The 15,223-nt window shown below is 60.1% G+C and overlaps 3 protein-coding genes across 4 annotated transcripts; all 3 read left to right on the forward strand.

The window, feature by feature from the left end:
• Positions 1 to 812: 812 nt before the first annotated feature.
• On the forward strand, positions 813 to 4,899 carry SPEM3 (SPEM family member 3). Its single transcript, XM_040628324.1, is given in 5 exon segments — positions 813 to 950; positions 1,104 to 1,161; positions 1,261 to 1,994; positions 2,151 to 4,859; positions 4,861 to 4,899. Coding segments are annotated over 5 exon segments (3,678 nt in total).
• A 1,764-nt stretch (positions 4,900 to 6,663) lies between these two features.
• Positions 6,664 to 8,867, forward strand: TMEM102 (transmembrane protein 102). Of its 2 annotated transcripts, none has more exons than XM_040629954.1 (2): positions 6,664 to 7,428; positions 7,706 to 8,867. In XM_040629954.1, exons 1-2 carry the CDS (start codon positions 7,215 to 7,217, stop codon positions 8,851 to 8,853), a joined length of 1,362 nt encoding a protein of 453 aa, XP_040485888.1. In that variant the 5' UTR covers positions 6,664 to 7,214; the 3' UTR covers positions 8,854 to 8,867. The 2 variants fall into 2 exon arrangements, with proteins under 2 accessions (XP_040485888.1, XP_008686313.2); XM_008688091.2 differs by having other exon boundaries at positions 6,668 to 7,428; positions 7,535 to 8,867.
• Positions 8,868 to 10,920: 2,053 nt separating this feature from the next.
• FGF11 (fibroblast growth factor 11) lies at positions 10,921 to 15,223 on the forward strand. The gene is made up of 5 exons (XM_040629962.1): positions 10,921 to 11,113; positions 12,762 to 12,872; positions 13,069 to 13,172; positions 13,457 to 13,655; positions 13,938 to 15,223. Exons 1-5 carry the CDS (start codon positions 10,921 to 10,923, stop codon positions 14,012 to 14,014), a joined length of 684 nt encoding a protein of 227 aa, XP_040485896.1. The 3' UTR covers positions 14,015 to 15,223.

Raw genomic sequence — 15,223 nt, forward strand, 5'->3', positions numbered from 1 at the left:
GGGCCAACTCACTGCCCCCGCCGGCCACCTCAGCCTCGAGGCCCTCCCTGCACAGGAGCCGGACCGGGAAGCTTCACTGACCCGCGGTGTCTGTGGGCGGTGGGGCCGGGCGCGGAGAGAGAAATAAAGAGCAACAGAGTCCAGGAAACACTGTGCTGTGTTCTATGGCTTGGAAGCGCCGCTCCTTCTGCCAGCCTGGGTCCTGGCTTCTGGGCAGGAGGCTCCCCGTGGCTGTGCACCCCCCCCCCCGCCCCCGGCAGGATCTGGTCCCACACTGTCTTGCAGCTGCAGACTGCAAACCACCAGTCTCCGTGCACCTGCTCTGGGCATCTGGCCTCCCCGATTCGAAAGTGGGCTCCGAGGCTCAGCCCCACACGACGCTGTGAGGTCAGATTCCAGACCGGTGGGTCCTACCTCTGCTCAGATCCAGGGCCACCACCCAACGGAGGGCAGGGAGAATGCCCAGGCTCTGAGGCCAAGGTCTTTCCAGCCTCAGAAGTGGCCAAGGGGATGGAATGTGTGAGTGTTTGAGAGAATAAGGTAGGGGCAGTAAGGGAATGAAGGAGGAATGAGGGCCACAGGGCGGGCGTGCTGGCTTCCAGCCCCGTTTGACTTTTGGGACTCAGATTACAAGAACCTGGTTACTAGGGCAGACCGTCCTAGGCCCTCCGTTTCCTCTCCTCCCTCATTGTGACCCCAACACCCGCCCCATTGTGACCCAGTCCCTCTCCCCCTCCCCCACCAGAGGAGTCTGCCTCCTAGTGAGTATGTGGGGGCCAGGGGGGGCCCAGGTAGTCCTGGGACCCCCGGCCATGGGTGAGCGAGCCCACCACGGAGCCCAAGTATGCTCTGGCACCAACCCCAGGAAGTGCCAGGACCTAGGAGACTCGATTCTTCTGATTCTGGGCAGCTTCATCTTGCTCAACGTGGGGATCAATGTGGTGACTCTGGTCAGGGCGGGGGCTGGGCAACAGGGTTGGGGGAGCCTGGGGGTTGGCCAGAAGGGGCTGAGGTGGGAGGGCTGCGGGCTGTGGGATGTGGCCGAGCGAGGGCTGGGCTGCAGGGCTCACCGTCCTGGCTCCCCGTTCCCCTGCTCCCCTCAGCTCTGGAGGCATCTGAAGAGCTCCTTGCGGATTCTTTTCCATCATTTTTTCCCCAAAGGTGAGTGGGCCCCAGCATGACCTCAAAGGGATGTGAACCTGTCCCCTTTCCCAGCCCCTCAGGAGCCCCGGCCTCGTCCCATCCCACCTTTCCCCGCAGACAAGCAACACAGCTGCGTCGGCAGCCACCCCATGTGCTCCCGCTGCTCCATGGACGCCAAGAACCTGTGCTCGAGGGTCTCCTCCCGCTTCCACCGCCGCCCAGGCTTCCTGGTCAGGCACCCTAACCACCTCAACTCCTGGATACCAGACACGCATGACGAGAAGGCTCCCGGGTGCTGCTGGATGCCCCCTCAGTGCGGGCACACCGGGGCTCCCATGGACGCTGCCTGGGGACTATGGAAGGAGGGGGTGATGGAAGCAGGGGAGGCCCCTCAGGTCACAGCCTTGAAGGCCCGGGCCCCCTTTATCTCCAGGCATGAGACACCTTCCCAGTTCCCCAGGATGAGCAAGGTGGACATGGTTCCCGTCCTCTTGCCCCACGAGAGCAAGACCAACACCCCAGACTATGACCCAGCCCACGCCCTGGCCCAGACCCAGACCTACTCCCCATCCCACACCCCCGAGCACAGCACTCCCCTGGCCCAGGCCCAGGCCCAGACCCAGATGCAGACCTCCTCCCCAGCCCACACCCATGGGCACAGCACCCCCCAGGCCCAGGCCCAGGCCCAGGCCCAGACCCACACCCACACCCGTGAGCACAGCACCCCCCAGGCCCAGGCCCAGGCCCAGACCCAGACCCAGACCCACACCCATGAGCGCAGCACCCCCCAAGCCCAGGCCCAGACCCAGACCCAGACCCACACCCCTGAGCACAGCACCCCCCAGGCCCAGGCCCAGACCCAGGCCCAGACCCAGACCCAGACCCACACCCCTGAGCACAGCACCCCCCAGGCCCAGACCTCCTCCCCAGCCCCCACCCATGAGCGCAATACCCCCCAGGCCCAGACCTACTCCCTAGCTCACACCCTTGAGCATACCCTGCCTCAGGCCCAGATCCATTCCCCAGACCAGGTCCCTGAGCACAACCCCCTCCAGGCCGATACCTGCTCCGCAGCCCTCACCCCTGAGCACATCACCCCCCAAGCCCAGACCTGCCCCCCAGCCCATGCTGCTGAGCACACGTCAGTCCAGGCCCATACCTACTCCCCAGGCTTCACCCCTGAGCGCACTCAGCACACTCCTGCCCAGGCCCACAGCCCTGAGTACACCTCAGCCCATCCCCTGGGTCACAGCCCCGAACACATAATAGCCCAGGCCCCAACATGCACTCCGGCCCACGCTCACCTAACCTATACTCGTGTCCCTCACCCCCTGGTCCCTGCTCCCACCTCTGCCCCAGCCCCTCCCCTACCTTCTATCCCTGCCACTATTCCTGCCCCAGCTCCTCCCCCAGCCCCTGTCCCAATGTCTATCCCAACCCCTGCCCCAGCTCTGGTCATGACCCTGACTACCACTCCCGTCCCCACTCCTGTCTCTGTCACCACCCGTACCCCCATCCTAACTCCTATTCCCTCCACCCTGACTGCCTTCGGCCAAGGCCTCTCCACTGGCCACGTGGTCTACGATGCCCGCAGGGTGAAGCAGAATGTGTGCCATGTGTGCCCCCCGCCGAACTCTGGGTATTCCGGAAAGGACGTGGGCACCCTCCCCAGGTCCCAAGAGGGACAGGGTCTGGGCAGTTCCGGTACAGCTGAGCCAACATTGAAGCAGCAGAGTGGGGACAGTGCCAGGCCCTCCACAGGCTCCGTACTGGGTTACCTGGAGCTGGGGAATGTGGAGTGGAAGATCTCAAATGATGCCAAAGACAAGTTCTTACAGCCCAAGACCTTCCCTTATTTCAGCTTCCATCCCTGCAGTTCTGAGAGGAGAAACACAGACTCTCAGATTCCGCCCTATCCCAAATTCCTGGTCCACTCCAAGGATAACACATCTCCTCAACCTTGCTTTCACTCTCCGACCAGTGCCCAGAGCTCACCGAGCACCATCCCTCCCCCGTGCACTCTTGCTCTGCCTCTTATGTGTCCCAGATCCTTCATCCCTCATCAACCCTCCGACCACCGGAAGCCTTCCACCTCAGGGCAACCCCTCACCTTCCCCCCAGCCTCCAAGTCTTCTCAGTCTGTCCCATCTTCCCAGTTCCCCATCCCTCCCCAGGTCTCCAAGGCTTTCCAACCCCCAATCCAACCCCAACCCCCTGAACTTCGGGAGAGTCTAGGCCTCAACCAAGATTCTGGTCTCCAAAGGACTTCAAGCCCTTCAAAGGACTTGAGAGTTCCCAGGAACCCAGGCCTCACCCAAAATCCAGGCCTCTACAAGAACCCAGGCCTTGTTCAAGATCCAGGCCTAAACAAGCCCACAGGCCTTCCTCAAGACCCTTATCTCTGCAAGAGTCCAAGCCCTTCCCAAGATTCTGGATTGCACAAGAATCTGGTTATTACCCAAGATTGTGGCCCCCAAAAGAGCCTAGGTCCTACTCAGGATGCAGGTATCTTTAGAAGCCCATGTCTCGCCCAACCTTGTGGCCTCCACAAGAACATATCATTTCCCCAAACTTCTGACATTCAAAGGAGCTCAGGCTTTAGGCAAAACTCTGGAGTCTATAGGAATCTAGAACAAAACCAAGAGACTATACTCTATAAAAGTCAAGATCTCTCCCAAACGACTGGCCTCCATAATAGGCCAGGCCCTTCTCAAGATTCTGGAATTTACAAGAGTATGGGTAATGCTCATGAGCTGGGCGTCTCTAGGAGTCTAGGCCTCCACCAAGATTCTTGCCCACAGAAGAGTCCATACCAAGACGCTGGAGTCAACAGGAGCCCAAGCTTGATTCAAACCTCTGGTCTCCATAAGGGCTCAGGCCTTACCCAAGACTCCGGAGACTACAAGAATCCAGGTCTTACCCAAGATTCTGGAGTCCACAGGGGCGTAGGCCTTACTCAAGATTCTGATCTCCATAAGAATCCAGGCCTCACGCAAGCCACCGAAGCCGAAAGGAGATGTGGCCATACACCAGACGTTGGAATTTACAGGAGCCCAGAATATACCCAAGACCCTAACTTCCACAAGTACCCAGGACTTAATCAAGCTCCTGGCCCCCACAAGGGTCCAGCCCTTCCCCAAGACCATGGCCTCCCCAAGACTCAAAGCCTTATTGGGGAATCCGGGCTCCACAAGGATTCATCCCTCATCCCAAATCCCAACCAGCACAAGAACCCAGGCCTTGCTCCAAGTACCGACTCAGTCCAAGTCTTGGGCCTACCTCAGACCCCAAAGTCATCACTGATGAAGCCGTGTGTTTCGGAGGAGGCCGCTTGGAAGGAAGGCGCACAACAGCGCCTGCCATGGGCTTCTGTCCCGCTTAGTCAGAACTCCAGCTCTTCCAGGCCCCAGGTGATGATCTACAATGACCTGCAGACCTTCTCCGAGGTACCTTTGCTAATTGAGCTGCAGCCATCCTCCCGGCGAGCAGGCAGCCAAGACTGGGTGTACCGTCCTGTGGACACCGTGCCTTCAGGCTGCCAGAACTATCGCCAGATGTCCATGCCTCCCAAAAGCAACTGGAAGCCCTACTGCCCTGGGTCAGGCAACCGGGTAGGGCATGTGGTCTTTGATGCCCGCCAGAGACAGTTTGGGGGGGGCAGGGACAAGTGTGAAGCTCTGTCTCCCAGGCGCAGTCGCCAAGAGGCATCCAGCAACCCCCCGGAGGCCACCAAGGAGTGGGGATATCAGTGTGTGATGACGACCCTGGAAAAAGAGGGGACAAAGGTGCATCAGGAATAAAGAGGCAAGAGAAGTGTTCTGTGGTGGTTTGAGGACATCCACCCCAGCCCCATTCCTGATGCTGGCCCCCCACAGGGCCTGAGGAGGACCGGTGCTATCTCCCGCCCCTGTTTCTCCTGCGTCCGTGCATGGAGAAACCGCCGATCCCTAAGGCCTAGAGCTGTGTTGTCCAATACGGTAGCCATGAGCCAAATATGGCTGTTAAAAATGTAAATTAATTAAAATTAAATAAAATTTAGGGGCGCCTGACTGGCTCAATCGGTAGAACATGTGACTCAATCTCAGGGTCAGGAGTTCAAGCCCCACATCGGGCATGCATGGAGCCTACTTTTTAAAAAAATGAAAAAAATTAAAATGTAAAATTCTGTTCCTCGGTCTCATCTATATTTCAAGGGCTCAGTAGCCTCATGTGGCTACTATATTGGACAGCACAGATTAGAACACTTCCCCCATCACAGAAAATTCTATTGGACAGTAATGCTTTAGAGTTTAGAGAAACTTTCCTTTCCCTCATCACTCAAACCCAGCATCTTCAAAGCTCCCACAGAACCCACAGAACTTCGTTGTTTTCAGTGTGACTGAGAGGGCACCCTCTGGGGAGGAGGGAAGAGGTAGGGACGCTCTATACCTGATTGCCCCCAGATGTGAGAAAGAGCCCAGCCTTCAGTTTTCCCCATCTGGTCTCTTGGGTCACAACCTGATATATGGAAACCTGCCTCCCCAGTACTGGGCTATGTTTTGGGGCTCGAGGTCACTGAGGGAGAATTTTCTTTGTCAGTGACTAGGAACCCCTGAGATTGGGGCTCCCCAAATCAAGCTCTGGATTCTGGGAGTTCCCTCCTTCACAGTCCTTTGCCATGGACACAGGCCTGTCTCACTTTGGATATAGTCTTTCCGGTGGGGGAGGGGGATGTGAGACGTCCTGGTCTAGCGGTGGTCTGATCTGCGGGCCTGTCCCTGCTTTCCCGTGGCTCTGTCTTCTCATTCTGGCTCCCAGTCTCATCTTGGACGAAAGCTGTGTCTCTGGTAGCCGTGGGCACTGAACGCAATTTCCTTCTCCTGATAATGTTCCATTGCCTTGCCCCAGCCCAGCTGGGATTTTCCTCTGGACTTGATTTTCAGTTCTGGTAACTCTTCTGTGTACATACATGGCTGGCAGATCCCAAAGTGCTTTCCCTGCCAGCACTGATTTATCCGAGGTAGGCATTGCCAATACGTCTGCCCCTTCCCTGAGTCACCATTCCTGGGTTACCAGCTGTGTGTTCTTGCCTGACACTGACTCCAAAGGGAGGCCTCCCCACCCAGCTGGGAGCCCCTTTCCGACACCTCTCTGGCGGGACCCTACCATGTGCAACCTTTATAGGCTGCAGTCTCATCTCTAAAATGAGGTTATGATTGCATGGACGAACCCTCCTAGATCTAAGTGACCAGGGTTCCTCTACTCACACAAGAGATGTGGAGGCCCCTCTTTCCCCCCAGGTCCCTAGGGCATGTCCTCCACTATTATTTGCTCTTAAGATCCATCCTGTTCCAACCCCACGGAATGTTTGCGAGGGGCTGACCTAGACTTGGAAGTCACGGAACAGTTATCTCCATAGAAACTACAACTTCCATCAGGCACTCCTTCAGCGGAACAGGAAAGGATGCGGGGGCGTGGCCTCAACGCCCCGATAGCTCGGAAGACAAACTACAACCCCCAGGACAGCGCGAGATCTCAGCGGAGCGGAAAGTGACTGATCTCCGGCAGAAGGCGGGGCCGATCCGGAACGACCCGGACAGCCTCCAGAAAGGGGCGTGGTCGTAGCTCGGGGCGTGGCCTCGGGGCTACAGGAAGAAGTCACCTGTTGAATCGTTCTATTCTCTCCCTTCCCAACCCCTGCAGCTATCCCTAAGAGGGAAGCCGCAGACCACAAGCCTCCTCCGAAAAAGAGGTAAGGGGAGGTAGACAAGGGGCGGCGGCGGCGACTAGCTACTACATCCCCTAGGAGGGGCTCAACAGCTACTTTTTACCTGCTGAGTCAGGTGAGCCGTTCCATGGGGACGGGGACCAGCATTTGAGAAAAGGGCAACGGCGTTGGAGGTATTTATTTGTTCGTTTTCAAGACTAAATTTAGAGCTCTTCAGCTGCAGACCCATTGACGAGCTGTGCCTGGGGCACTCTCGCGGCCTCGGGAGGAGAGAAGAACGCGGGCGACTTTTTGGCAGCAAAGAAACGGCCCGTCTAAGCGTCCTCCCGTCCGCGTTTTTCCCAGCCCCAAAAGGTTGAGCCACATGGCTTCCGCGGTCTGGGGGAGTGCGCCCTGGTGGGGCCCGCCGCCCCCAGCCCCAGCCCGGCCGCTCACGGACATCGACTTCTGCTCCGGGGCGCAGCTGCAGGAACTAACCCAGCTGATCCAGGAGCTGGGTGTGCAGGAGAGCTGGAGTGACGCGCCCAAGCCGGGACCAGACCTCCTCCGGGCCAAGGACTTTGTCTTCTCTTTGCTTGGTAAGTAACTCTCCCTGCCTTCGGGTACTCGCAGCATTCAGCCCCTCCCCACCCCGCCCGGGCTTTGGGTCATGCCCTCCCGAACCCGTCTCTTCCCTTCCCGTAGGTCTTGTTCACCGTCGGGACCCCCGCTTTCCTCCCCAAGCAGAACTCTTGCTGCTTCGTGGTGGGATTCGCGAGGGCTCCCTGGATCTGGGACCTGTACCCCTGGGTCCTTACATCCGGGGACCTCATTACGACGCCGGCTTTACACTCCTAGTGCCCGTGTTTTCACTAGACGGCACTGGGCAGGAGTTGCAACTGGACGTGGAGTCCCGTTACGCGTGGCTGTGCCTCCCAGAGCAGATACGTGGAACCTCCATCCGGGAGGCCTGGCAGGATTGTCTAGGACCTCCAGTCCCAGGAGGACGTGATTCCATCCACCGAACCGAAAGCGAAGGAAGTCCCAAGGGCCGGCAAATCTCCACGGACCAGCCGCACAGTTGTGTCACTGAATCTAAGCCAAACGGGTCTTTGGAAAAATCATCTAGTAACGTTCCGGGGCCGGAGCCGCCCGAGCAAGACGTAATCCATCTTGGCTTTTCCACCCCACTGAAAAACCTGAATGGTGACGTCACGAAAGCAGCCGTCGTTAGCCCAGTCCCACAGCCGTCGGAGGATTGGGAGGCATGGCCCACACTTTGCCCCGCCCAGGTGGCTTCGTGGTTCTTTGCTTCACTGGCCGCGGTCGCTGAGTCCCTGTTCCCGGTCCCGGGTGCCCCACGCTTGGTCCACGCAGCCCGCCACGCGGGGTTCACCACCGTCCTCCTGGCCACGCCGGGGCCCCCGCGCCGCGTCCTGCTCTTCGACCTCATTCCTGTGGTGTCCGTGGCCGGCTGGCCCGAGGGCGCTCGGAGCCACTCGTGGGCCGGCCCGCTGGCCTTCGAGTCATCATCCTTCTACCTGGTGCCCGGTGGCCACACCGAGCGGCCGGGCGCCTCCGGCTGGCAGCTCTGCTTCGCCCGCCAGGAGCTGGCGCTCAAGGCGCGCATACCCGCTCCGCTGTTGCAAGCGCACGCGGCCGCCCAGGCGCTGCTGCGCCCGCTGGTGGCCGGGACCCGGGCCGCAGCGCCCTACCTCCTGCGGACGCTGCTCTACTGGGCGTGTGAACGGCTGCCCGCGCTCTATCTCGCGCGGCCAGAGAACGCGGGCGCCTGCTGCCTCGGGCTGCTGGATGAGTTGGGCCGTGTGCTCGAGGCCGGGACACTGCCCCACTATTTTCTGAGCGGTCAAAAGCTCCGTGCGGGGGATGGCGCCGCTGCGCTGCTCGGGGCGTTGGCCCGGCTCCGCGGGGACCCAGCCCGGGCCCTGCGCACCGCGGTGGAGGAGGCCAAGGCTGCACGCAAGGGGGGCGGCTTAGCTGGCGTGGGAGGCGGGGCCCATTAAAGATGCTGTTCCTACGGGCGTGGAAAAGTGGTTCTGTGGGCGGGCGGGATGTGGCGGGGGCCGCTAGCCCCTCGCCTGGGAGACACACTGAGCGCCCTGGGTCCGAAGTGCACAGCCTAGAAGGCCTCCTCGCGGGTTCTTCCCCATCCTCCTGCCCCATCCCTGGCACAAGTCGTCCCATTTCTGGCTTCTCCACTCCCTAGATCTGTGGCCAGCACCCCTTCCTCCCGGTGCCTCCTCCGGCCACCATCTTCCCCAATTTTTATGGTCTTTAGGAGTCAGTAGGGAAGGGTGCGGGTGCATATTTGCTGACAAAACGCAGAGGGAAGGAATACAGACCAGGGACTGACCAATTTGGCTCACACAAAATCGGAGAGGTTAAGAAGGCCGGCTTGCGCCCGGGCTGGATCTCGCCACCACCCCTCCCCTATGCAGTTAGTTCCCTACTTTCCTCATTCAGTTCTACCCTCCCAAGCCGGGCAGTAGGGTCCCTTTCTCCATTCTCCCAGCGTTCGCCATTCCATTCATCTTAAGCCCAACCTCTCCTCCCATCCAGGGCTCCGTTCAGTGGAGTCACCTCCTTGTCTCTTGTCCTCTGAACCCCAAGACGTGCGGCCTTGCCTCGGCTCCGCCTGCCTCTAAGACCGTCCCCACTCCCTGCCTTCAAGGAACCCCGGGGTTCCGCCCGCCCGGCTGCACCCCCCTCTTTCCAGGCGTCTCCGCCCCCCGCCCCGCCCCCGGGCCGGCTCTGCGAGGAGGGGGAGCTGCTGTCGCCGCCGCCGCCTCAGCTCCCCACTGCCGCTGCCGCCGCCGCCGCCGCTCTGCTTGGTCCAGCCGCCCGGCCCAGTGCTCTGACTTCGCCGGCCCAGGGCGCTCTGCGGAGACACCCTTCCTCCTTCCGGGGGTCCGGGGCGCCTAGCCCGGCGTGGGGGGAAGCTCCGCTGGCGAGGGACAGGGAGGGAGGAGCCTGGAACCGGAGCCAGCGCCACCCGTCGCCGGATCAACAAGACAGGACAGGTTGAGGGGCGTCGGGGAAGGAAGAGGGGTGCTATAGGCTGTCCTGGGGAAGACGAGAAGCCCTGTCGCAGAAAGCTCTGATGCACTCTGACTTGTAGGGGGCCTGTTCACATTTGGGAACTGGTGATAACGTGGGTGCACTCCTCTCGGGGGGCTGGTTGAATTGGAGGGCGTAGGATCTAAGCAGCACCAGCTGTCCCCGAGGAAATTAAGGGGCAACGAGGGGGCGAAAAAAAAACAGGATGCTCCTTATCTGGAGGTGAGAGACCCTCCAGACAAACCACCCGGTGTATCCACTAGGAAGGGCGGATTTGGAGGTGACTTCAAAAGGAGTGGAGGGTGACAAGGTGAGGAAAGGGGCTCAGCAGCTGGAACCATATACCCCTAGAAATGGGGGTGACTTGGTGAAAAAAGGTATTGTCCAGAGACAGGGTCTGGGAACCCCTTAATCGCTGAACGGGGACAGCCTGGGTTTTCCCAGACAGTTTTGGGGGACTTCATTGAAAAAAGTGGGGGATCCTTTCCACTTAGAGGGTGGCAAAGACAGCAAGGTTGGGTTCCTCTGTGACATTGGCAGTGCCCCAGTAGGGATGGGGTTGAGCTAATATGCTCAAAGCTAAGGACCCGCACCCTTTAGGTTACAAAAGTGGATTTGGCAGGAGTGCGGGTCTCCAACATAGGGTGGAAAGGTGCCTGGGGGTATTGGAACCACATCTTGCAAATTTTGAGGGTCTTGACTTTGGCCTAAGGGAAGTGGGGACAGGGACAGTGGAGAACAGGAAAGGGGGTAGTTTTCAGTAGGGGGCAAAAGTCGAGGGTGGGGTCAACAGATACATAGGCTGCTGGGTCCAGTGGAGGTAGCACGGGGCCCAACGGTGGGAGCTGGCGGCTGAAGGGTGGGGGGCCTGGGGCTCATCCTCAGGTCCCGTGGGTGAGGCGGCGAGTTGGGACCCCAGCGTCAGGAACATGCCCTGGTGAACGGGCTTCTCTTGAGGAGCCCAGCGCGCTCCGGGCGCCCGCAGGTTTGGGGGTGTCTCCTCCCGGGGCGCCATGGCGGCTCTGGCCAGTAGCCTGATCCGGCAGAAGCGGGAGGTCCGCGAGCCCGGGGGCAGCCGGCCCGTATCGGCGCAGCGGCGCGTGTGTCCCCGCGGCACCAAGTCCCTTTGCCAGAAGCAGCTCCTCGTCCTGCTGTCCAAGGTGCGACTGTGCGGGGGGCGGCCCGCGCGGCCGGCCCGCGGCCCTGGTGAGTGGCTGGAGCGGGGTCTCCGGGCCTGGGAGGTTGAGGCCAGGGACTCCGCAGGATAGGGCCCGACTGAGGGGGGTTCCCCGAAAGTGAAAGGGGTGGGCCATGACCACACAGTCTCTGCCAGACCATGCCTCAGTTTCCCTTCTCTTTTGCCCATAACCCCGAGTCTCCTTGCTGTCGAGGGCAAGGGGAAGGCTGGGGGGGTTAGGTCTGGCGCTCCGAAGCCTCTGGGCTCCGGCTCGCCCCCCCCCAACACAGGAGTCCCCACCCCCACCCCCACCGTCCGCCGCCTACGTGCCGGCTCTCGCGATTCTTCCAATGCCGGGCGGAGGGGCCTGGGGGTTCCGGACGCCTGGGTCACCCCGAGGGTTTCTGCAGCTCTGGCAGCCCCGCCCCCGCCCCGGTTCTCCCGCTCCTCCACGCCTTGGCTCGGTTCCTGCTGGCCGAGCCTCGCTGGCTCGGCGCCAATCTCCCCAGCTCTCCCCCGGGTGTCCTTGCAGCTACCTCGCCAGCCCGCCCCTCTGTGCGCCCTCCTCGGTGACCTGCTCTTCAAGAGGGGAGCCCGCCACCCCCCCCCCATTACCCCCTACGCGACTCTGAAAGCGGCTCCCACATGCTCGGGGTACCCTCTGCCGCGAGGAACTCAGACCCAGTACCGGGCGAGAGCCCCGCTCTGAGACTGGGGGGTCGTACCACCTACAAGGGGGTACGGGGAAGTCGGCCGAGAGCAAGGGACAGGGAAGGAGAGTTGTGAGGGTTGCCGCGTGGTCCCCGTCCAGGCACGACTGGCAGGGGTCCCTCTGGCCCCGCTCCCGCCTGCTCCCAGCTCCCCTAGGGGTAGCCCCCTCGTGCCCTCCTCCCCCGCCGCCGGCCCTCCGTAGTGGTACGGTCCGCAGCCCACCCTTTGAGTGGGACCCGGGCCCCACGTGACTCCGCCTGCCTCGCCAGCTCCCCGGCCCCCTTCCCCCATTTCCTTGGTTTGGTGCCGAATGTCCCCCACCTCAGGCGGGTTACCTGGCCGAAGGGGAGAGGCTGGGCCTCAGGGAGCGCTGGGCCCCCGCGAGCCCGCGGACTGACAGACAGACAGACAGACAGATGGGTCAGTGTCAGACAGGCCGGCACTGGGCCAAAGCAAGGCCCGCGCCAAGCGAGCGGCAGCCGCAGCAGCAGGTGCTGAGTCAGCGTCGGGCCCAGTCCCACCCCCACTCCGGAGGGGGCGCCCCGACCCCGTGGTCACTTCGCCGCCCCCCACAGTCACAAACGCTCTGGCCCTGCTGCAGCCCTGCCTGCCTCCCTCTGTCCTCTGCCTTTTGATGGTTCTCCCCTTCCTCTTTCCTCTTCTCCCCTCCCCCACTCCTGGTGGAGCTGTAGAGTAGGAATTAAGCCATTTAAATAAATTTCAATAAATTAAAAGGAAAGGTGGGGGTTAGAGGAAGCAGAAGGGACCCACACCCCGGCTTCCTCCCAGAGTCAGAGAGGAAGTGGGAGAGAGAGCCTGCTTAGAGGGTCAGAGAGCTGGGGCCCCGGGGACCCTCATTCTCCCCACCCATTCTCCTCTCTTTCTTTCCTCCGATCCCGCCAAGTGTAGGAATGGTTCTGGGAACAGAGATGTCATTTTCAAAGATGAATGTCTCTCTCTCTCCAGAGCCTCAGCTCAAAGGCATCGTCACCAAACTGTTCTGCCGCCAGGGTTTCTACCTCCAGGCGAATCCTGATGGGAGCATCCAGGGCACCCCAGAGGACACCAGCTCTTTCAGTGAGAGGGGAAGCCAGCTGCTGGATGGGAGGGGAGAGCACGGGGATAGGAGGTGACCATCCTATTCTCACTTCCGGTGATGTTGTTTTCAGTCTGACTCTTTGACCCCTGAGGGAAGTGGAGGAACTGGGTTGGGGGGAGCTGGGCTGGGGGTCTGAGGCCCTGGGCACTGATGCCCCCCTCTCTACACCCCCAGCCCACTTCAACCTGATCCCTGTGGGGCTCCGTGTGGTCACCATCCAGAGTGCCAAGCTGGGTCACTACATGGCCATGAATGCCGAGGGGCTGCTCTACAGCTCGGTGAGACGACGAGGCTGAGTGGCCTGGGGTTTGCCCCCCAAATCTAGTTTCTTCTTATTCCAGCCCCCTGCCCCCCACAAATCTAGTTTCTAACAATCAGGGGCTGACCAGACTCTCCCTCATCCTCCCTTTCTCCTAGTTTCCGCATGGAGTGAGAAGTGGGCCCTTCCCAGTCCAAAATGTATGGATTCTATCCTGGCTCATTCTTCCCAGGGCCCCCTTCTGTCCAGTGATACGTCTTTTTGTCTGTCTGTGTGTGCCTTTCTGGGTCTTTGTCTCCCCAGCCACATTTCACAGCTGAGTGTCGCTTTAAGGAATGCGTCTTCGATAATTACTATGTCCTGTACGCCTCTGCCCTCTACCGCCAGCGCCGCTCTGGCCGGGCCTGGTACCTGGGCCTGGACAAGGAGGGCCGAGTCATGAAGGGAAATCGAGTCAAGAAGACCAAGGCAGCCGCCCACTTTGTGCCCAAGCTCCTGGAGGGTGAGTATGGACTGCAGAAAATGTGGGCCACACGGGAGGGTGCTGGCCTTGACGTGGACATTGAGTGACACACAATGTGGGGGCTACAAGTATCCAAGAGGACACCTGTTATGACAGGTCAAGCCGGGAAGGCTTTGGCCTTTGGGGGTTTGGGCAGCCCTCGTCCTGTGGGTTGGGGTCCCAGAGGAGGTGTCGGGGAAGGGCACTCTTTCAGACCTCTGATTCCTTCTAGCATTCTCCATGCTTAATTCTCCTTCCTGTTCCTCTCTCTCCCCTTCACAGTGGCCATGTACCGGGAGCCTTCGCTCCACAGTGTCCCCGAGACCTCCCCTTCCAGTCCCCCACCCCCTGAAATGTAGTGCGTGGACTGGAGGCTCCCTGCCCTTGCATGGAGCCAGCCACCGCCACAGCCCGTCCCCCAGCCCAGCTCCCAGCCCTGCCCTCACCCGCTGCCACACTCATGCCCCGAGCAGCCAGGTCCCAGCAGGTGCTGTATCGTGAGGGAGCCAAGGGGCTGGCTGTGACTCCCCACCCAGGCTTCCAGCTCCTGGGAGGAATTCAGAGGAGGGGATTCTGAAAACCGTCCTGGCTGATCACTTTTTTCCTTCCACACTCACAGCCCCCCAAAGCCTTTTCCCAAGAAGGCTCGGGGGGTTCCCAAACTGACTGACCCAGGACATAAATGCTCCACACCCCATGCTCAGCCACTTCCGGGAGCCGTATGCTCTGTTCATTGCCACTGAGCCATAGATTTATAGAGGTCTACTAGAGCTCAGGATTAGTTTCCTTTTTGCCCTACTCCACCTTCTGCCTTGTTCTGGAGAGGTTCTGGAACACCAGGCACCCTAGCCAGGGCCCTTTTTGCACTAAGGCTCTGTGCTGGAATGCTGGCGTGCTGCCAGGCTCCGTTCTGGATCCATCAGGCTTCTGTCCTTGACCCACATGGACCCCTGGTTTCCAAATAGAGGCTAGATTTGAGCCCTGTCCAGCTGCTGGCCTCAGCCTGAACCAGGACCAGTGTCACATCACCACAGTTTTAACTTTCTTATCCCAAAGACACCCAGCTCTAGAGCATGGTGTTCTAGACGCATGTGGAGCCATACTTCCTTCTGAATCTCAGCTCTAGGACATGGACCACGACTCTCAGCTCTTGCCTCCAGGATGGAACTGGGGCCTATACCGCCATATCAATGCTCATAGAGAGTGGGTTTTAGACCTACCCTCCTACCTTCTCTAGTAATACCTATTAAAGGTGAGCTCTGGAAAGAATCCAGCTATGGTTCATCAAGAACTTTGTTGATGAATCAGGAAACGCTTCTTGTTTTTCCTAGATTTTCTAAAAATCCGATTCTTCCTATAGAATGCTAACCTTATTTTTACATGCAGTTTCTAGCTCCTGCGGCTCACCTTGGGGTCCTGCCGGGGAAATGGAGTCTGAGGAAGGACAGAGGAGTTTGGGAAGGAATCCTTGGGTCATAGTAGGGAAGCTGGGATGGCCAAGGAGCTAAAACCACGGCATGTTTTGGCGGTGCCTGGGTTGGGGGGACGTGAACACTTAGCTACCTCAG

This window comes from Ursus maritimus, unplaced genomic scaffold (genome assembly GCF_017311325.1).
Source record: "Ursus maritimus isolate PB19 unplaced genomic scaffold, ASM1731132v1 scaffold_14, whole genome shotgun sequence".
Lineage (NCBI taxonomy): Eukaryota > Metazoa > Chordata > Mammalia > Carnivora > Ursidae > Ursus > Ursus maritimus.